Below are 23,283 nucleotides of genomic sequence, written 5' to 3'. Positions count from 1 at the left end.
GCATGCATCTTGATAATTTGGAAGGAGGGGAAACAACAGCAGTGACTATACAGTGACTATACATAATTACATTTCACTACAACTAAAAAGCCTGAAACAAAAGTTTGAACTGGCTGGCCAAATGGAAATTAATTTTTTTTTTTTTTTTTTTTTTTTTCCTAAAGGCCACTGCTTTTTCACTTCTACATCCTTCTTCCCAACACCACAGCCAAAAGAAGCCCCTATACATACCTGGCTTCTTGTAAGTAACATAAATATAGAGTCCAAGTACTATGACGTATGTTAGAAGCGCTGCCCACCAATTAATGACAAACATCACAATGCAGCACAGAATAGCTCCAACAAGCGAAATCCACATATTATAATATTTGAAAGCAGGGCGCCAACCTAGTCAAAATACAATATGGAGAACAGAAAAGGGGGGAAATTAATTTAATCACTAGCCTAAGATAAGGAGGGCACTATTCCTCTTTTCCTTTCCTAGTGTTCTGCATCACATTTCATGAGAATGTCCGACAGTTTCAGTAAAATAGTTTGGCACATTTATGCTTTCACTTTTCCAACACCTTTCAAATTAATTTTGAATGCACCTTTCTTATATAGAGATGTAAATGTTCCTAATTTTGCCCTTTAAAAGTATACTCAAAAAGAAAGTCTGAAGATGCTTGTGCCAGTATGTCTACTGAATCAGGCCACAGGAACCTTTGCCAATAGCCTGCCTGACAACTGATTTTTGCTTTCAAACATAGTATAACATGAATCACCAGCTTGTGACTCACTCTCTCATACTGTTTCTAGTTGTGTATTTTTACTATTTTCACATGGCCAGAAATTTTCACCACATGAAAAGGACCGCTATTTTCAAGACGACCTTGAATATGTATTTTGAATATTCAAGCAGAACTTGAATATGTCAAAATACTGGACACTCACTGTTTTACATCCTTATCTGCCACAAGTTTATCCAAAATCGGGTAAATACATACACACACCCCCACTAAGACACCCAAGATTAACAAGTGCATTAGACATAGAACTGTTGTGTAAACAGAGTTATGCACATGCTCTGGCAAAATACTGGTATCTACCAGTTCATAAACTTAAGAGGCTTTTAAGGGCATTATTTCAGCACAAATGCACAGTGGACTGGGTATTATATACATCTGTTCTGCAAGTACTACATTTTTGCTTATTCCTATAATCTAACTAGCCTCCCACAGTAAAGGCTATAAAAACACAGCAATACCACCTGCAGTTCCTGTTTCTTCTGGACTGCAAGATGAAACATATTAACAGAGAAATCCAAAGACGACAAAAGGGTGGTGGTTCCTGAACACCAGATACTGAATTAGCAAGAAAGTTTTCTTGAAGAGTTTCTCAATAAATACTGAAAGTGTGTGCCCTCAGCAAAGATGACAAAATTAGTAGCTTCCAGGCTCTACTGGATCACTCAGTCCTCACAATTTCAAAAGACCACATATGCACCATATTATACTTGCAACTCAAATGCATCATGAGACTCAAACAGTTCATTTATATCTTTAAAATTGTATTTATGAAGAAGGACATTGCAGGTTAAACTCTCAGCCCCAAAACATAGTTCCTACCTGGAGATTTTGCAAGAGAAGCATGAAATACAGAGAAGTTAATCAAGGCGTATGAGGCCAAGAAGAAGTTAGAAATAATTGGAGCAATGACGTTCAATTCAGCTGTAAAACCAAAAAACAAAGCACGCTGTTATGAAAGATAATATCCAATGACTTTGTAGATTCCAGAGTAAAAAAATCTGCTACAAATAACTTTATTTTCTGATGTACTCTAAGGAGAAACAGTTTTGTCCTTTCTATTCAACACAGAGCTATTATTTTAACAGCCTCATTTACTAACTCAGGAAGTATAACTTTCAGTTTTAAAAATACAAACATTTTTCCACACTGAGTGTTCCACTTTTGAGGCACTATATACTTTCTCAGAATAAATGATTGAGAAAATTTCTTTCCCACCATGGCTTGATCAAACAGTGCAGCAATACATTGGGTTCTGAAGAACATCAGAAAGAGCAGACAGAGCGTTAATACATCTGCAGTAAATCTCTAGCTCAATTCTCAAAGAACAAGGTAGTAATAAGTTTAAGCTATGGCAAATGGCAACAGCAGATAAAGTTAGTGTCAACAATGTGACAAACCCATTCATCTGCCTGCATGTTAAATGCATCAATACTACTAGTGTAGTGCACTATTACAGACCAATACCACCACAACAGTGATGAGTACACTCTTTTTAGTGAAAGAGATGGAAGTACCTGATGCTCTCCTTTCCTTGAGGCAGCATGGTACAAAACATTCAATGTGTACTCTCACCATCAGGAAAAAAAAAAAGTGTTCAGAATGCAGAATGTGCCATGTTAGTCTGCCACTTTCTACTTCTTGTAATCAAGCTTCCCATCAGCATGCTACAGTAGGGACATCATGGGTATACTTGTACCTTAAGCAGATTTGGGAGAAGGATGAAAGAGCAAACTGGGAAAGGAAGTTTAAATGCGCTGGTACAGGACTCACAGATGGACACAGCACAATTAGTCTGCCATCTACACAGAACACGTATAATTCTACCTAGACTATCTTTACTTTTAGCAACAGCAGCATGAGCTGTCATGTCTACTGTTTGTAACTTAACAGAAAAACATACTAGAAAGTGTTCATCCAAGTTTGCCATTTACTTAAGTGGTTTGTAATTTTTAAAAATCTGAAATAAACTTTCATATTTACAAGATATAACACCTCTCTACCTCAAGCAAAAGATGTGATTTTTATTGATTGATGGTTCTCAAAACAGACACCTGAGGTTACTGCAAGACTACTACATTCAGTTCAAATTTATTGCTGTTCTTGACGGTTATATTTAGAAGATAGTAGAAAGTAACCCTCAAGCAGATTTAGAATGCTGGCTTAGAACTGAACTGTGACCTCTAGGTCACTATCATCAATTCATGATATGGAATAGAACACTCTGTAGAGGCAAAAGGACATAGAGATTTATAATAATTTCAAACTAACCAATCAGTATGAATCCAAGAGCAATTAAAAATGTTAGAAGATATCCTCTCAGTGGTTCATTGTTCTTCCCATAGCCTTTAGCAAACATCTGAAATCCTGGATAAATGTTGTCCTTGCATAAAGCCTAACAAAAAAAATTTAAAATTTAACAGTCAGCATGCATTTTGTGCAAAATGTATCCTTACTAACACTTATTAATGTTGTCTTCCACTGCATATTACCTTCCTGAAAAAAAGCAACCATGTATTTATTTTCAATTGTCTTTGCATCATGACATTTTTCATTTCCACTATTCTATCCTTCAGTAATTTCTATCTGTAAAAACAAGCTTTACTTTTCTGGAAGTGACTATTTTACTTTACTGGTGTCTTACAATCACAAAGAGTCTTTAGAGATTATATTTTCTCAGGAAGTGGAAAGTTTGCCCAATGTATGCACTAGTTTTCTGCATCAATACTTGTGCTTCTATTCTTCAACAAAATTCCTTCTATGTTTGACTTCCTACTGAACTTTAGGGAAAGCAGGGCATTAGAGGACACTAAAGTTTTACCCAATAAAGAGAACTTGTAAGACAAAGAATTTGGTTAAGTGGTTAAAAAGAAGGTAAAGCAAAATACATTCAGGAACATCAACCAAATCAATGTAAATTATTTATGCAAGAACTGACAATTATTTTGACAGTGTATTCTCCAATGATTAAGACCACAGCTACAGGTTCTACACTTCATGATGTCTGTTTCTGTGATTACTTTGAGAAATGAACGAATCTGTTCTCTTTGTAGGTACTCCACTCTTACTTACAATAAAAAAACATCTAAAGGAAACTGCAGATTCCTGTAACGTTAGCTACACCACAACTAATCTCTAAACTAACTGGAAACACATGAGATCTGGAACAAATTATACTCTAGCTATGTTTAGTAACATTCTAAGCAACAGGTAAATATTAGATCAATTACTGATGTCAACTGATATGAATCATTATAGCAGTATGTCAAAGACCCCTTACAAAAATTCTGATTCTAAAGTTAACTGAAATTATTCTTTAAAAGATCATGGTTTTGCTTCTATACTTACCTGGAAGATCTTAGGTGCACTCACAAGAGATGCTAATGCAGAAGACAGGGTGGCTGAAAAAATACCTGCAGAAATCAGTGGTGCAAATCCTGATACCATGCTCATGACCTGAAAGCAAAATATTTATTTTTTAAAAGAATATGAAAAGTATACTATGCAACTGGATGGCAACATTAACTCCAGAAGCAGAAAAATTAAATACTGTGTACCCTCCCCTTAAAAGCTGTTTGAATATCATGCATTCATATCAATGAACAAACTAGGGACGAATCAGGTGATACAAATTCCAGAACAAGAGAAGGTAGTTTTTCACGCAATATATAGTCCAACCATGTAATTCTCGGGTCGCAATAATTAACAGTGAAAGTCTCCAAGGGTTCATAGGAGGATTAAAACTAAGTCATGGAAGAAAAATACATTGGAATTTGTGACATATTTTGACTAGCCTACCACTGAATAACATCTTCTCACATAGCCCAAATGACAAGACAACTGAAATTGGGAAACACCTTGGAAAAGCTGACTGTTCTTCTCACCATCTCCAACACTCTTAAGTTAGGCTTGTTTCCCCGTTAAAACTAATAGGACAGGGCAAACTTACTTCCTGTCTCCCCAGGATAACATCCTAGGACATTTGTAACCCCAGTGCACGAAATACAATATGGAATTCTTGGTAAACTGGATAAATGGTGAATACTCAGTAAGCTAAGTGTAAAAGAACAACGTTGATAAGACATTTTAAAAAAATTTCAAATTAGAACCAAAGTAGTTTCTGTCTAATGTCCATATGGCCTAAAGACCCTCCTCTACTTCTGTACCATAACTGCATCCAGCTTTGCATACGTGTCAAGTAAATTAAGATACAGAACTATGTATTTTAAAAACAATCATGGTTTAACAGAGTACTTTTCTTTATGAAACAAAAGCCTAAGCTGCTTGAAGACAGCCAGTATTTAAGAATTTAAAATGTAAACTTTTTCAAGGTGGTATTAAGTCAAGGGACCAAACCCAGCATGGTGCCTTTCAAGCACAGTGTGTCAGAATGAAGTTCTGCATCATTTCCACCAATTACTTGCCTCTTTCATCCTCATCACCAAGAGTGTCATGAAAGGGACTGAAAAAAGGCAAGAAACATCATGCAGAAGTGTCCAGTTTTTAAGTTCCTGTCATCTGAAGTCGTAAAAGTAATCTTACTAGGTAGGACATGGGCGAGTGATGATGTTTTATTTACATTCTTAGGGGTGAACTAATGATAAAATTTAGCATTTTTCTCCAGATCAGACTGACAAAGACTGCTGGGTCTGTCAGTTAGCTGAATCTTGCTGCTACATGAGGTTTCACTGGTCAGTTCAAGGCACACCGTGCCTAAAAAGAGAAATAATTGCAGGTGTGTAAGATGACAGTGAAGTAGCTGTCATAGTAGTGTATTGAATGAAGGAGAGAATTTCCTAATGCATATTTGTAGCTGACAGCAAAAAGTGTTAGGGCTTTATTCATTAGATAAATAAAACTAATGACACATACATTAAACTCTCCCTCCTACGGTCAGGTTCAAGGTAGTTTTACAGTCAACAGAAAAAGTTACAGTTGTAAATGCCAGCTTATAATAACCCTACACTATATTTCTAAAAGAGAAATCAAGGGTATAAATGCTTTACTGACAAATGTTTTAGAAAGAAGCCCTTGCTGTAGCAACATAATGAACATGCATAGAGTTATCTTTGTAGAAGCAGTATGAAAATTGTCTTGCTGATAATAGACTCATGTTTGTTTGGCATTTACTGTTCAGACAGTTTCTTAAACTTCAAGCATTTGGGATAATGAAAAAATGGTATTTTGACTACGGTTTCAGTCCAGCCATTGTGGACCAGAAAAAAAGTGCCACAATGAAAACAAGCAGCAGCTTCTTTAAAGTTAGATTTTTGTAATGAATATAGAGGACGCATTGTTCAACTCCCCCTTCCCCTAACTTTTTTCAAATATTTTACAGCTGCCTTCCTTCATAGGAGGAATGTTTTAGCAGAACTTTCACGTTGTTTCTGGAGTGGAGTTTCATGCTACTTTCAACTTTCATCCAAAGTTGACCAAATTCTGCATTTGAATTACCCAAAGAAGTTCCAGGCTGAGGCTATAGAGAGCCCAAAACGAGTTTCTGAAGTTTCTCTTCTACCAGGTGACAGCCTGGGCACAGAAATGTCACCGACACTGAGCAGAGAACTGTCTGAAGGCTGTGAGGACATGTAATTCATTTGCATTAACTAAAACAGAAACTAAAGATGATCTTCCTGTGTAAGTCTGACTAAGCCTGTCGCACCAACTGTTCTCATTTTAAGTTTTTTAGCATCATCCAAGCTTTCCACAGGTACTACAAATCATGTATATGCTGCCCCAAAACATTCAAAACCTGAGCTACCTAAGTATTACCTTCAAAACAATTCTTTGCCAGAAGAACCAAATACAGCACAAAGGATACTGAAGTGATAAAGTTACTGTGCATGTAAGATGGCACTTTCAACATCCGAACCTGCATGCTTACAAACTGTAAGACAAATCCAACAATCCTTCCTCACTTTAGGGATTAATTTATGTTTGTGAAGTTATTAATTCTCAGTTATTTAACCTACAGAAAGAAGTTATGTTTGCCTAAAGAGTTTAAGAGGCACACAAGCTTGGAAGCCCCCCCCGCCCCCTCCCACGAGACTTTCATATAAAAAAATCTCTTTACAGCTACCATTCAAAGTTACTAAGTTGAAGGCAGTTCAGTTAGAAAAATGACAACATTTATCTACAGGTGGACAGCCCCTCTTGCAAACCACTTCCTTCTGACGTCTTCTGAAAAGACTCACTCTGTAAAAGCTATGCAGAAAAGAAAAAAAACAAACAGCAAGGGAACAACAAACTCGGTATTAGAACAACAAAATTCCAGAGAGGAGGTGGCTAAGCACTGCAGCAGGTTGCCCAGAGATGCTCTGCAGTATCCATGACAAAGTTCTCAAAACCCTAAAAGAAAGGGGGCATAAGGGGCACTGCATTCTCCGGGCAGCCCCTGGCCTCAAAAGTGACTCTTCCTATTTGGAACACATGAGTTTTCCCACATAGAGAAGCAAGAATAATCTGGGATAGAAGTACTATGGCAGAGCACGGCAGAGCACTAGAACATTAATGACTGACAATTTGTAAGTTCAAGCAACACAGTAAGCAACCTTAAAGTTATGGCTGAAGAAAAAGACACAATCAGAGGAAACCAGCTCTATGCTAGTCTCAGCCGTACATTTGATGATATACTGGTTCTTTTGAACTTAAATAAATGAGAATGTAATCAGATTTTGCAGAAAAAAAATATTCCCTCGAGAGCAAGTCTTAGTGTTTCTAAATAGACTTTTTCTAAACCAAAACAGTAAGGTCACACAGTCATTCAAATTACATTTTACTCTTCATAGACCAGTCTGCACTGCAACATTATTTCAGCATGTACAAAACAGCTTTTCCACCCACTTTTTCAGGTGAGGCTGTCAGCCTAAGAAGTAAATAGTACATGTAAGAAGTATGTGTACCACATGTACCTTCTCATCAAAACCCACAAGCTAGACACTTTTTTCATTACTGGATTTCAGCTTAATATCTAGCCAACTTTTTGAACACCTATTAGAAAAACTCAGGGCAAAAATGGACCACCACAGAGCAATTTTAAGTTAATCATCAATAAGTATATTTTCCTTGGTTTCTTCCAAACCCTTACCAATAGTTCATGGACACCCCAATTACCTATGAAGTGGAAAACTGAATTATCTCATGACTTTTAGAGGATTTTTAAATACAGTAACATCAGGTTTTATGAAAATTCACAACATTGTTGCCATTAAAGAAGATACCATGTCAAGTATGTAAACCATTCTTAAAAAGTTACCATACTTTCTGAGAAATTAAAAAAATTATGGAACAAGTTATTGAGAGAGGCTATCTATGGTTACTGTGCATCACCACTGAACTATCCACATCACTGAATGTAAACATATGATGTATCCACATCATATATGTAAACAAAGAAACCTAAGCAGTTTACCTGGAAAAAGAGTAAATATTTATACCACCTGCATATAAACATCCAAAAGTTTAACATAGTTACATTACTCTTGAACATACTAGCTAGAGTGTACAATTTAACTACTGCAGATAAACCTTCTGTTTATGGAGATAAGCATTTTTAGCCTATGATTTTTCTTAATAAACAATTCAAAAAAAGAACAAACAAAAAAGGCAATAAATGGATTTAGGAGGAAGTTTTATACCTGGAAATTATTCATCAGCCCATATTGACACCCTGCCTGACAGGATGAGAAATCATAGTTTAATTTGCAAGCTGCAGTAGTGCAATTTGTCAGCTCGGTGACAATGGTGTTATTAATATTCCCTGTGGCATCTCGCACAACACAAGAACCTAGAGTGGACAAAATCATAAAAAAAGTCATTAACAGACTGAACCTGAATTTCATGACACATATCGAGCTCAATTCCCTTTTAATGTAAGCATACTCTCACATAGCAACATTAAAATATGGCATTTACATTTTTAATGAATTTCAACATTAAGCACATCTTCACTATGAAGAACAAATACAAAGAAGCAAACTAATTGCTTTCTTGTCTGAGATGATCCTCAGTTTTTGAATAAATCCAAGTCAAGTAAGAAAAGGAAAATTTTAGTATAGAGGAAAACGTTAACAGACTTGCAAAAGTTTAACAGCACAATTTTAGCTCAACATATTTCTCTGAATCGTAAGTTTCCACACAGCTCTCTAACTGAAGTTAGTATTATGCACCATTGATTTTATGATGTCTCTTTTTGTCAGTTTTCTTAGAGAAATGCATTTTTGTAGTGTATATATAGATGTATGTATGCAGACAGGTGTGCTTAGCATTGCTCGTTTTTCTTTTCCAGTCAATACGGCTCAGACATGAAAAAAAATAGTGTCATGAAAACCTGTTGCAAGGCAGTTTCCAACACTTAAACAAGCCACCTCCTATGTGACTGTGGTATTTTAAGTTGGTTTCTTGGTGAAAAACAAAGCCACATGGTCCCATTCCTACCACATTTTTTATAATTAAGTTTATAACTTAAACTGCTGTTGTCAATTAATCTATGATTATTTGTAATTTCACTGGTCATGAAAATGACAAACTAGAGCAGACTAAGTATTATTTAACACTCTGTGGTTTATCAGTTCAGGCAGTCAAACTATTTGATTATCACCAAATATTTGCAGGAAGAGGAATTAAGTGAAGAGTGGGGAAGAGACAAGGGAAGTCTATAGAGCAGTAGCCAGTAGAATTCTCTTAATTTGGCCTTTTAGGAAATTGAAAGACAAGGAGGTCCTGGGAACAGAATGATGTGACTATGGAGGACCTAAACTACTTGCAAGTAAGGAGGGCATATATGTGCTGCAAGCTTAAGTTTCTCCAGTAACAATCCCTATTATCTATATAATTTGTGTCTCATTAGGAAATTGAATTCCTAAATACCTGTATTATATTTAGATTGCTTCTGAACCATTAGAACTTGATTAACAGTCCACAATAACAGCTGGTCCTGGTAGATGGACGTCGCTTAATCTTTCCACTTTTCAGATTTATTTTTCAGTTACTTATTAAGCCGAACTGGTTAAATTTCAGTAAGTTTCCTATATTTATCACCTGTCTTATGCTTTTCCTGTGGGTATGTGGGGGGGCTGGGTTTTTCTGTTGTTGTTCAGTTTTAAATGGGATTAAAAGCTCTGTATGAGAAAAAGGTTCTCTTCCACCACACAAGTATTTGCCCCAGCCATTCAAGCAGTATATAATGGATGTGACAGTATACTGACTAGTTGAATAATTTGTAAATAACATTTTGTTTGTAATAGATTGCAGTGGCAGACCCATTAAGTTGAGCAATCCATTAAATAGCTACAATGCACTATCACAGCCTTCCTCCTCCTCATTCCTTTTTTCATAGTTCAGATCCAACTGGATGGCAGGTCTTTCACACACAAAGTCGAAGTATGACAAAAAGGAACAACAGCACTATGAACAAACTTAATGTGAGCCTTACTGTGAGAAAATGCAGACATAAGCCAGCTGGGCAGGCTCTATTCTCAGCAGAAGATACTTAGATATAAATAGGAGTCCAGACATTTTATTTAACCCCCATTCAGAAAAGTTTTATTTATTTATAAGATTCTGGCAATATTTTCCCTAAGAACCTATAGGTCTTCTTTCCTGTAAAAAACAGGATTTTACCTTTTCATAGACATTTATAAGGACGTTCCTGCCAAAGTCATTTAAAGTTTTGACATGATGTAAGCCTAAATTTAGCAGACCATCTATATCAAGTTATCTCCTAACTACATGCAACCAGCAAGAATTCCAGAGACACTGCCTTAAATGCTTCAGACTGCAGCTGAGAATGCTTAATTTCTCAGTGTTATAAGCAGCCACAGTTAGGCTTTCATTAGTTTTACTGACCTGATTACAGAAAGCATGTCTTAACCCTACTCAGGTTTTTGCTAGCGCTTCTCTTGGTTTTAAAGGAATATATACTGCTCTTCGAAATACGTCTTTCAAAAATTTTGATACAAAAGTTGCTTATGCAATCTTTATCCTGCCATCCTACCTTCATCCTGATGCACATCTGCATTTGTCCCTTGCTAAAATATGAAACTGTACACTTTCTCCACACAGCTGTTATCTTTTTGAAATAGGCTGCCTAGCTCTAGTAGTAGGACTAGCAATCTTCCTCTTCCAATCTTCCTCTACTTAGTTTCATAACCTTCTTACTACAGTGTGTGCAAATACTGAGCTAAATTCAGAACATCATCTTCCCCTTCAGGCATGACTGCTCAGTGACATTTACTAGCCCCTTTAAAGTTTTAATGACTTATTACTACTCTAGAAACTTACAGTGGGTAACAATGTGTGGGCAAAGCACAATGCCTCAAAAAAGCGCCATATTTCACTCATATCACAATCTCTGACTTCTGCAATAGTACTGGTGTTTTCTAACCAGCAGAATTCTAAGTGTAAGTTACAGGAGACAACTAAGGCAGGACATTTCTGATGCATCAAACAGTTTCATGTTCAGTTAATTTTGCAAACTTTTGCAATATGAAAAAAGAGGTTTTTCACATTTGAAAGATGATCAGAGTATTTCATTAACAATTTAACATTAATGAGCACTTTCCTCTCACGTGGGTTCAAATTCTAAGGCATTCAAATTTGGTAGCAGAGGTCTATGCACTCAATTTAATTAGAAAGTAAGTATAGATCATTATGCTGCATAAAGCACAATCACTACAGAACAACTATTTGGCAGAGCTACAATAAAATGTTAGCCAACAGTAGCAGACTAGCAAGACCGGTATCTTTGGAAAGGAGGTATCATTAGTGGTAAGATCAATGGTACTCTTATAAATAAGAATTTCATTCAAAAGGCAGCAGAGCTAAGATAAGGCAAGGTTTTTCGTGTAAGAAAACTGACTACTGCTGCCAGAAACTAGTTTATGTGATACAAATAAAAACATTTCCAGCCACATTGGTGGGGAAGACCAGGAAGAAAGGTTATACTCAGAGCAGTCTACAACTGTTTCTTCTCTTTCTACATGAAAATAAAACTACAGACAACATTTCCGAACATGACACTTCTGAACTGGGCTGGCCAGATGAAAGTACCACTCGTTCTCCTCCCTCTACTGAGGAATTACTGCTTTTGCATCTTCACCTAAGAGCTGTTTGATCATCCCACGATTCAATTCAGGTAAGTACCTCACTACCATAATCTTCAAATCAAGAAGAAGGTGTTTATCCCATGAGTATTTTATGAAAACACATTTTTCTAATCCAGAGATTATCCCAATGCTAAATTATAAATATTTTAACAGAAATTACTGCAACAAATGAGGAAACAGCCATATGAACTCTTCTGTCATCTTTTGTCTGAAGCTGTCACTAGCCATAGAAATATATCACTAATTTTAGGAAATTATAAAAAAAAGCTGAAAATTGAACCTCCAACAATAAAAATTAGGAATCTCTGGCTATTACTTTCCCATGCTTGAAAGTCAATTACATAATGACTTTACATGATGAATTACATAAACCATATCAAAACACACCCTCAGAATGAATGTGGAATGATGAAGTTAAAAAATATTCTCTATTTACCTACAGATACTGCAATTCCTATGTAAACCAATGTAGTAATTAAGATGGCCAGCAGCGTTCCTTTGGGTATGGCTGACTGAGGATCCTGAAAGAAAAATGTCAAGTGGAAACTGATGAGAGGCATAAATATATACGCAGTGTTTGTGAACAATGTTTGATAATCCACTACTTACCGCAAGATCACCTGAGATATTTGCACCAGCAAGTATGCCAGTTGCAGCAGGGAAGAAAATAGCAAATACAGAAAAGAAAGTTTCCTCCTGTCGGAAATCTGGTCCAAAATTCTCCATAAATATCTCAGCTGTAGAAAAAGATTTAAATCTATCAATATTCATATAGAATCTACAGTGTTAGCCCATTCCAGCCATTATCAGCACCATGAAAAAAAGCTGAGTATCAACAGCTGTACAACCTTCTTAAAATTTAGCATACAACATTTAAGGCCTGATTAATCTCTTCTACTCAAAATAAAAGTCAAAACAGTAAACTTAAATAGCCTTTAGAAACAGAAAAAGTACTTACAGTATCATCTGGCTTTTAAAAATTGAAAATATTTGATATTCAGCAGGCAGGACTAAGTTTTGGCCCAATAGCTTTAAGGAACAAACTTCAGGACAAAAAAAAATTCTCTGTAATTATATCGGACTATAAGCTATTTTAGACATTTAACAATTATGACAGCATGTCTCCTCTTTACAAAGATATTGTCTACAATACTAATTGTTCCAACATACCTTTATAACCAAAGAAACCTTTAGGCTTCTTGCTATCCAAAGGAATAAATGTTCCTATGACAAAGTCTCCAATAGCAAGTATGAGGATCACCAGTAAGACTATTTGTGCCTGAAACATAATGTTTGCAGTCAAACAGAAGAATTTGCTCTTTCACAGTTTTGAAGCTTCAATGTTATGTTCTAAAATGTAAATATTTGATTCCAAATTCAGCTTAGTCTTCTCAGTTTGTTTTTCACAAATAAATAAGGCAAGCTGGAGAGAACACGTACCAAGATTTTTGATAAAGAAATAGGAATAATTTGCAAGTTTAACATCCATTCAAAAGAGAATATTATTACCGTGCCCCTCAAAGTCACACTTCTAAAGACAAAATACTTAAAAACTCTTTTCTTTATAAGCCTTTCAAGAAGGAATGGATTTGAATAGACTGAAGACATTCACAAAAAACCCACAGGTAAATGCACACAAATGTATTGCCTTATTAAACACAATCATCATACTCTGCTTTATACTTTACTACGTGATATTTACTTTACTAAGAATTTTATTACATCAGGAATCAAAAAAGCTTTCGTTCACTACTTTATGTAACAGACTAGATAATTTTGTTACATTCTCTGTTCTTGACCCTTACTTATGAAATTAAATTGCAGTTTACCACAATTACTTGTTAATTTCTAGCTTTCTTGAGACTTTTTTCATTACAACCTAGATTTTTAGTGACTGTTCAATAAAACCAGTATAAACCCTACACTTGGAACAATCCAATGCACACCTGAGGCATCCAATGCCTCAAAAGTGTGAGTAAAGATAAATCTAAGCACTGAGGAGATGGTTCAGGTATTGCATTTAAATAAGCCATCACACTGCCCTGTTATATTTTGTGTTATGTTTCCTTAAGTAGAGGCATAAGCCAGTGGCTCAGAGGAAGCTATTCATAGTTGGATTTTTTTTTTTCAGGCCTAGGATCAGAACTTAATATGGAAGAGCACCGTGGCCTTGCTGATTGTTACAGAAGAAAGTTTTCAGTTCACACAGCCTTGCAAAACAGGGCACTACAGTTATAAATAACATGACAGACAAAAGCAGAGTTAAAAGACCACCTGAAGAAACCAGTTTGTGCATTATTATTTAGATCTGTCTTTGGCCAAGCCTAGAGAATAGATGAGAGTTGTAAGGATGCAACTGTGCGCTTACAAGTCTACAATAAGCCCAGAGAATTCAGTGTTGGGTTACAACAGAGCAATTGCCAAAAGTGGATTTATCCAGTAACAAATGGGGGCTTCTCCCTGAAGCTAAGAGCATTTTCTGAGTATCTTTCTTATATTCAGAAGCCCATTCTTTGAGACTATTAAGACTTTAAGAACATGAACATGACTGAGTGGCAAGAGATCACAAACTCTGAAAAGCAATTTTTTAAGCAGGCTTCTCTGGAATCCCAGTCTCTCTTAACTTTCAGACCTACTTCAAACGCATTATTTTAGATTCCTCTTGTCTCATTTTCTACGGCCATTTTTTCTCTAAGTCATGCCAAAGGCACAGGAGAACATCATAGATACTTTATTCAAGGGGAAATATTAGTGTTTTGCTATGCGAAGCTGTATGTTAACCCACACAAAGTGCTTGTCAAGTTTGGTTGCTTACTACTGCTCCTACCTGCTGCCTTCTGTGATTCAGAAAGCAAGCCAACAAGCCTCAATTTCTGCACTGAGCATGGGATTTTTGAAAGCTACCTAATTCTTAATAAGGATGATGCTGCAGTGATACCACACTTAAGGTCTGATACAGAACATTAAACAAAAGTGGCATCTTTATGCAAGCTACTATTACACAATTGCTCATGCTACAGAACAAAAGCAAGGTATTTCTTGTGACTTTAAGTGACAGTGGTCAGAGGGTTAATAACAACTAATCCATTCAGAAGAAAAACTAAAGAGTTGAGATTAAGGAGAACAGTACTGTTTGAAATCAGATGCATAAAGATACCATTACTGATTGAAGTTACAGTGAAGGACTACCTGAGGAAGGTAAACAACTTTTACAGAAGCGCACTGTTCAATTTTAAAGTACAATGCCAAAGTCAATTCCTGTAGATTCTTTTCTCCCTGTGGTACATCCAAGTAACGCACTTGATCCTCTCCTTCCTTTTCTATGATCCCTATTTCTAGAGCTGGAAGCAACAATGAGAAAAAACTCTCTCATTTTGATTATGAATACCATCTCGATGCAGGAGCATAAGATACTGTTTTGTAACAGTTTGTAACACTTACATGAAGAAGCTCCTTCAGTTGCCTCCCACTGCAGAAAACAGGTGCTATTGTGAAGCAAGTATCAAACTGGAAGGGAGACCAAGTGAGGCTCTCCTCAATTATGTTTGAGCACACTGGATGGATACTCTGAAAAAAGCTTACCAGGTGCAGGAAATAGTGAGCAAACTACACTGTCTAGTAACACAGAACAGAAAACTAATAAGGCAACCTCTATATTAGGTATCCTAGGATCTGTACCTGTTTGTTTCCACAGTCAGAGTTGACCTAAGACCATGCAGCCACAAAAACATGAGGAAAGTAGGTTCCCCCTCTAACATATTCATCACCACCAATGTTCACAGCCTTCCTCAACGTTGGGCTTAGTGACTTAACACTGGCTGGCTGTTCCCAAGTCAAAACAAAACCGGAAGACAGTGGAAGGGAAGGTGACAATACTGGCTTTGAGTTAGCAAAAACTACTTGACTTTAGATTGGCTTCAGCTCCAGCCCTCTGTTTTCCATCCACAGAGCTCATGTGAAGTTCCCAGTGAGGGAAAATTCCCATGCTAATTACCGTTTTTTGTGGGCTGTAGTTGCCCAGAAGAGGGTAACACTGTTAACCTACTTGACAGCATCATTAGGAGTAGATTATGCTGGTTTTAATGTTCTCACAGATGCTTAAACTACCAGTGGTGCGAAGTGGTCTAAGGTCTGAAATGTTGTCCAGACCTGCATATGCAGTGCTAGACAGAGCTATTACATAAAAAATGCCCACTGACCGACTTCTAACATTCCATGCATGCAATTCTGAGTGCACTAAATATATTAAAGATAAATCAAATAACTGAGGTGGAAAATGGAATCAAGATTATGAAACGGAGGAGAAAAGGTGGTAGTTCCTTACTTTTGCTTCCCATTCCATTCCAGCAACGGAAATACCCAGCAATATAACCACTGTGATAGCTCCTATGATTCTGATATCATTCATTTCATCAACCATCAACGTTCCATTTTCCTGACAAAACAAACAAACAAAAAAGTCATACACTTTTATCAGCTGCTTCTTCTCTATTGCAGAATAGCATTTTATTGATTATAATTTATTAATAGAGTTGAACCTCTATAGCACAGATTTACTCATTTCCTGAATTCCCTGTATGGACACAAGTAATTTGTTTTTTGCCTTGTTTTACATCACTGAATCTTCTAAATGGAAATGATCGTTCCTATTCATAGCTCATCCCCAGAGAGAATGGCCTGTCTTCAACTGCCAGAGAATTGATTAGCAAAGCAACTGCTACCATCTTGCACCCATATATGTATTTTACTTCTTGTTTACTATTACTATTAATGCTTTCAGTGTTTTCCAAACTTTTTCCCATCTACAAAAAGTATGGTTGAGTTCTTTTCAGTATTACACAAAAAAATACTTGGTTGTACTTAAGGGATTGTTTTTAATAAGCAAAACTCCTTTGAAAATTAGATTAATATAAATGACCATCACTTAGAAGAAACAGTTCACCAATAAGAATCTCAGCATTAACAACTTATGATTCTGCATCATGTATATGTACTGCTACTCTTCTCAACAGCTAGTTTGGACCTTACCAAAAATTGCGTAATTTATATTCACAGGGAGATAAACAGTATGGGAAGTTTCCATTTGACACCAGTAATAACCTTGTACCTCATTCCATGTCTTTGAACTGGAAGGGCAGCCCCCAGTATCAGTACAGGCTGGGGGATGAAGGGATTGAGAGCAGCCCTGCAGAGGAGGACTTGGGGGTACTGGTGGATGAAAAGCTGGACATGAGTCAGCAATGTGTGCTTGCAGCCCAGAAAGCCAACCATATTCTGGGCTGCGAAACAAGAAGCATTGTCAGTGGGTCAAGGGAGGTGATTCTCCCCCTCTGCTCTGGTGAAAGCCCACCTGGAGTACTGTGTCCAGGCTCTGGAGTCCTCAGTACAGGAAAGACATAGACCTGGTTGGAACAGGTCCAGAGGCAGAGGAGGGCTACAAAAATGATCAGAGAGATGGACCACCTCTCCTGTGAGGAAAGGCTGAAAGAGTTAAGGCTGATCAACCTGGAGAAGAGAAGGCTCTGGGGAGACCTTGCTGTGGCCTTTCAATATTTATAGGGCACTTGTAAGATGGGGACAGACTTTTTAACAGGGCCTGTAGTGATAGGACAAGGGGTAACAGTTTTGAACTAAAAGAGGGTAGATTCAGACTAGATATAACGAAGACAATTTTTTTACCGTGAGGGTGGTAAACACTGGAAAAGATTGCCCCAAGGAGGCTGTAGATGCCTCATTCCTGGAAACATTCCAAGTTGGGTTGGACAGGCCTTTGAGCAACCTCATCGAGTTGAAGATGTCCTTGAACACTGCATGGCAGTTGGACTACATAACCTTTATAAAGGTCCATTCCAATCCAAATCATTCTGTGATTCTATGATTAGATCACAGATCAAACTTGAATAAAGAACAGTGTAATCAATATAACCACTACCATCCATATACCTTGAGCAGCTCAACAACTGTCTCTGCAAAGCCAACAACATACATTGCTACTGCAACAGCATTGGCAAAGGCAAAAATCAGACCTATGGCGCCACCAAACTCTGGCCCCAGACTTCTGGAAATTAAGTAATATGCTCCTCCTGAAAGAAAATAAAGTAGAAAAGACAGAAAAACACTACATGAAGGAGTCTAAGAATATACAGTCATCAGCAATTTACAGTTTACATGGACAAGATGCTATTTATTCTTGCATCTTCCCTGATGTATTAGAAAACAGCCAAAATTCTGTATTTTAGGGACACGCATGGAATTTTCAGGAATATATTTCAATTTTTAAGAAGAGACACCAGTTGAAAATATCACCTGATTCATGCACCACATCATATTATTCAGCTATGCAACCAATTCTGTGGTTAAAAAACAAATTGTAAAACACAAGCACTAGTATTACTGGGGGTTTTATTTCAAACTACACAAAAAATTTGTGCATAGATCATAGTAAGATTTTCATATGAACAACTCTGATTTTATTCCACAGTACTTCCCCTTCAGCTTTTCAAATGAAGTATTATTTTTAAAATGATTCTTAAAATAGAAAAAGGCTCTCATAAGAACAAGAAAATCCAGTACACATAATGCAATTTAAAAAAAAATGAAAGGGCATTTAGAAACTAAGCTTGACATAATGCTAAGATTCATCGCTGATCCTTCCAGTTGAGTCTGTTTACTTTGTGATAGTGAGGTTTTTAGCTTAATTCTTAAATCAAGAGAATTTTGTAATCCTTTATTTTAATTACACCACATTTTCTACTAGTAGCAGTCTTGGAATATCATGAAGCAATTAAGAGTATGTCAAAGGCATCAACCACTAACAAAATAATTTGTAGGAATTGCTGACAACAGCATACAAACTGTGAAAGAGAATGAAAACCATCACCCTCAGGGAAGTTGGAGATAATCAAAAGTTTGGAGAATTAATTTTTGTATATTAAAAAGAATATGCCCATTTGTATGCTCTCATATAGATATAGCTTATCCTTTTACAGGATGCATTTTTTCATTAACAAGTTTTTTATTTCAGGACATGAACACATGCAAGAACACATGTACACACTTAATCAACCAGGGCAGATGCAGGAGAATATTAAAACCCTAATCATTCCTGGGTATGTATCTCTAAAAATGTTTGTATTCCAAAACTTAAGAATAGATATTATTTTTTTCAGAGTGGAAAAGCAAGTCACTAGTAAAATCAAATTAGTGGGCTAATTATTGACTTTCCATAAATGATTGCTTAGTCAAATACAGAACATAAGGAAGTCTCTGCTCCTCCAAAAAATAACTCTTCCCTCCATTTCATCTATACTGTTTTTTCCCTAATGCTAAAATAAAGGAAAATAAATTAGAGGTTCCAGCCTTAAAGTGTACACTTCAGAGTGATGAAAGGTTTAAAAGCTTTATCAAAGTAGGTTTACCTCCTCTTACAAACCCATTTGTGGCTATTGCTGAAGTAGACAGGCCTGTAATAGTTGTCACAACTGTGGCCATTCCAATAACCAACACAGACAGACCTTTTGGAAAAAGAGGGGAGAAAAGGTGTAAGTGTAGCACTATTAAAATGAACAAATCTACAACTTAACTTCATTTAAAGAACTAAGCCTTGTAAATACAACACAGATACACAAAAAGGTTTCTTCGCTCCCCTTTGTACAGAGAAGTTTCCAGGATACAAACAAAAGTCGGTAAATGTTCTCTTTAATCAGCAGGGTAAAAGCTGTAACCTAGAGCTTCAAGGAAACACTTGCCTTTTGCAGATTTTCTGCAGTCCAGTACTTGGTTAACCCTCTGAAGAAAAAATTTTTTATACTACAGTCTATATGTAGATTTTAATAGATCAAAAGTTTACCTCTACAGTTGAATGAAGACTTACAAATATTAATTTTAAATTACATATAGCTATATGAAAAAGTCTAAGTAACTTCATACTGTTAAAGTTTTTAGAAGGGTAAGTTACCTTAAAAACCTGTCAATATTAAGTAATTTTCTACCCCGATTAAAGTGCAAGCTCAGAATCACACTTCCTTTGGATCACATTTGAAAGTCACTAAAATAAAATTACAGCATTAGTACACATACCTATCCCAGCTTGTCCTACAATCCATGATAGTCTGATGAAGAGCATTACACCCCAAATATTTAACATACATCGTACCTAAGAAAAAACAAATTTTACACAGGTTAGGTCTTACATCTGCAGTTATTCCCACTAATTCTTCACTTCAGTCTTTAATGTTGTCAAAATTATCTTGCAGGCTTTCCTCACCACTTTTGAAATTATTTCACAAGAATAGATTTTTTTCATTAGGTAAGTCTAGGTTTGATTTAAAGCAACAAAAGGGAAGCTAAATATGATTTAAAAGTTACTATCTTGAAAATAGATAAAGTTACAGCACTTCAGTATCTAACATCCGTAGTATGTTTTGACCAAACAATAAAAACAATTTTGACCCTAACCTTTAGGATCCAAAATTCATACTACAGAATACATGACTAAAAATAAGATTGAAGGCCTACAGTGATTGTGAGGTCTACAACTCCCATTCAGATCTCTCATAAACCTCCCCAAAGAAATGTACTAAAGCAATACCCTACTAAGCTTTTTTTTTCCTTAAAAAAAAAACAACCACCCCCCAAACTTCCCAGTCCGGTAACTTTTGTATCTTACAACATGACTTCAGCTAACAGGATGAGTGAGAGTGAGTGTGTGTGTGTGTGTGTGTGTGTGTGTGTGTGTGTATTTTTTATCCTTGTATTTGAAACTCTTAGCCTCAGTAAAACAGTTTGTAATGTATAGAATTTAGACAGAAGACTAACAGAAGGTCTTAGGTCTCTCTCTTATCCAAAAAGTAAGATACCAATCCTAGTACTAGAAGGGAGACAAGGACCTTTCCAAAACTGAAAGTCTTTTGCAAAATATAAATCACCTGAGCTGGAAATATTCACCCAGGTGGCTTATGCCTACTAGGAAATACTAACTGCAACTTTCACCACTGGAAAGGAGGAGATCATGCTTCTTGAAACTTTATTAAATAACTTTGGAAGAAAATGGTCAGCAACATTTATCTTGTAACTCTTTAATACTCAGAACTGCTGCTTAGAGAAATAGTCCAATATTGAAAATGGGTTTGGAGAAATTCAAAGTCAGCTTCATGACCTAAAATGAAAGACTCTTGTCCTTGCTTGAGGTATATCAACAAAAGTCCATAATACCTGCTACCACTCTCCTTCTCCCAAGGTAAACAATATGGCTAATTCAAGACTTACAAGAAAGTTGCTACACAGAGTGGAAGCTTGCTGAACACTAAAGGTAGGTATACTGAATGCTCAAGTTCAGCATGTTTTAACCAGCTATTGCATTTGCAGCCTCCACTATAAATTCTTTTAGCTTTGAAGAGTACATATTAATCATGGTTTCTCTTCACTAAAATATTAAAAATAAATGAGTATGTGCTCATAATAAAATTCCCCATGTCACCCTTAATTTTTCACTATGCCAAATGAGGACAGACTTATTTTTTTCCACCATGACTATATTGTATTTAACAGCTTAGGAGAATATGACTTTTATAACAGGTTCCACACAATTTAAATACCTAATCCTGGTCAAGTTTTGCCACATACAGGTAGGTACTCTCCTCTAAAGATAAATAAATAAAACTCAAGTTTCCTAGCACTTCAGTCCAAAACTTTACAGATCCATAGGGAAAACACATTAAGTGTATTCTCTCCATTTTCATTTCTCTTTGTCACTTAAGATTCACATGTAGTTTTTCTATTACATATGAATACTTACATAATCTTTTTTCTTCTTGGAAAGTACGCAACTTCAAAGATAAGACAGCACAATCTCCTCAAAACTTGAAATCCTGAAGTACTGACTTCCTTAAAATTCAGTACCAATAAGAACAACCCTTCCTAAAATTTTTGATACCTCATATAATCTTTTCTTTATACAGTGCTATCACAATTCCTCACAAAAAAAGGTTATTAGAAAGATCATGTCTGTAAGAAACTGAAGTACAATACATCAAACTTACCAATACACCTTTTATCCAGCCAAATTTCACCACCCCTTTGCTATCAGGTGTGTAAGTGGCAGCTGCTTCCCCAGCTGGTGTGCCTTCCTCACCATTTGCATAGCCATCTTCAAAGGGCTCCTTGGGAAAAAAAAAAAGTTTATCTTTTTTTTAATGTGATTAACAGAGTAGAGGGCATTTGATACTCACGTTCTAAAAAAACCCAACATAAAAATGTTTTTATGCAAACATAAAAATGAAAGAATGACATGGCAGAAGTTTTTTCCTTTCTGTTCCTTGCATGAGGCACATCTCAAATTTCAAGGAATATACACAGACAACTTAGGTATTCTGCTTCAGTTAGAGCAAACTGTTAGCAGTCAGAGTAATAAATAATAAACAAACATCTGGTCTTTCAGAAAAAGAGCTACAATGTATCAAATGCAGTTACTTCTACATCACCAAACTTTTACTTCTTAACCTGTAAAAAGCCTATACTGGTCTACCACAAGTCACTGGTCTTAGTTATAGCATTTCCTGCAGTTTAGGCTTAGTTGTTATTTGATCAATTTTTCAGGAAATAAATTATTCACTTCCCTGCAAACTATTCTACTATTCACTGTAAGGTGATGCTTCTAGAAAAGGAGGTGGGAGAGAAGCATTTTGGGGAGAAGGAGGGAAGAAAAGTCTCTTCCCAAACATTCTTCCCTGTTTAGAAGGAAAGGATGACAAATGCAGGAAACATTAGTCCCATGGACAAAGACCAACTTGTGGCTTTTCTTTACAATTTAACTGTCAGCCTTACAAAGCAGAAATCTTAACTGTTTGATATATATTAAAAATACATGTCTTCATATACATACTTGTTCTATGCTTGCTTTTCAAGAGGTAGTTTTGTTTTGCCAAGCCAGGCAAACATCTAAACATTTAAATACAATTATTTCCCTACATTTGCTGTAAGAAATCTGCCAGAAGCACTCTAAGCAAAGTATGTTAGTTATCCAAGGCAACAAGTGCAAAGAATTAATATACTAGAAAGGCCCTAAACACCACACCATTTAGAGAATAACTATTCAACAAATCAGTTCAAGCAGTATTTGAGAAGATGACTGCATCCCAGAGGGCTTAGGAAACATTTAAGCAATTAAAGGTTCAATTCCAATGAGGTAAATAGCAAAACTCCCATTCACTACATAAGACATAGAGAGGTCCAAAATTACACTTTCAAGAAGTATGTTCCATACTGAAGTGTGAAATGCTGGGATTTCAACCCCAAGCCCCATATTAAGGTTGACATATGGGTGATTTCCACAGCCCTTCACAAAGGGGAGGTGAGTTTACCTTTAGGCTTCCCTCCAGGGTTCGGCCGGCCAT

At 36.3% G+C, this 23,283-nt stretch overlaps 1 protein-coding gene across 1 annotated transcript in view; it reads right to left on the bottom strand.

Moving 5' to 3' along the window:
* SLC12A2 (solute carrier family 12 member 2) overlaps positions 1-23,283 on the bottom strand; it is a 44,749-nt gene extending 21,466 nt beyond the window's left edge. Inside the window, exons 1-14 of the mRNA XM_026866023.1 lie at positions 23,251-23,283; positions 21,931-22,050; positions 19,970-20,045; positions 19,309-19,404; positions 17,834-17,973; positions 16,215-16,325; positions 13,061-13,169; positions 12,500-12,627; positions 12,327-12,411; positions 8,423-8,571; positions 4,134-4,241; positions 3,057-3,180; positions 1,608-1,709; positions 232-387 (exon numbers count right to left, since the gene is read on the bottom strand). Coding sequence (XP_026721824.1) covers positions 232-387; positions 1,608-1,709; positions 3,057-3,180; positions 4,134-4,241; positions 8,423-8,571; positions 12,327-12,411; positions 12,500-12,627; positions 13,061-13,169; positions 16,215-16,325; positions 17,834-17,973; positions 19,309-19,404; positions 19,970-20,045; positions 21,931-22,050; positions 23,251-23,283 — 1,537 coding nt within the window. The remainder of the gene's footprint in view (positions 1-231; positions 388-1,607; positions 1,710-3,056; positions 3,181-4,133; positions 4,242-8,422; positions 8,572-12,326; positions 12,412-12,499; positions 12,628-13,060; positions 13,170-16,214; positions 16,326-17,833; positions 17,974-19,308; positions 19,405-19,969; positions 20,046-21,930; positions 22,051-23,250) is intronic.

The sequence above is a fragment of the Athene cunicularia genome (genome assembly GCF_003259725.1).
Source record: "Athene cunicularia isolate RWA chromosome Z unlocalized genomic scaffold, athCun1 chrZ_part2, whole genome shotgun sequence".
NCBI classification, from domain to species: Eukaryota; Metazoa; Chordata; class Aves; order Strigiformes; family Strigidae; genus Athene; species Athene cunicularia.
This window is presented reverse-complemented; position numbering and strand designations above follow the sequence as displayed.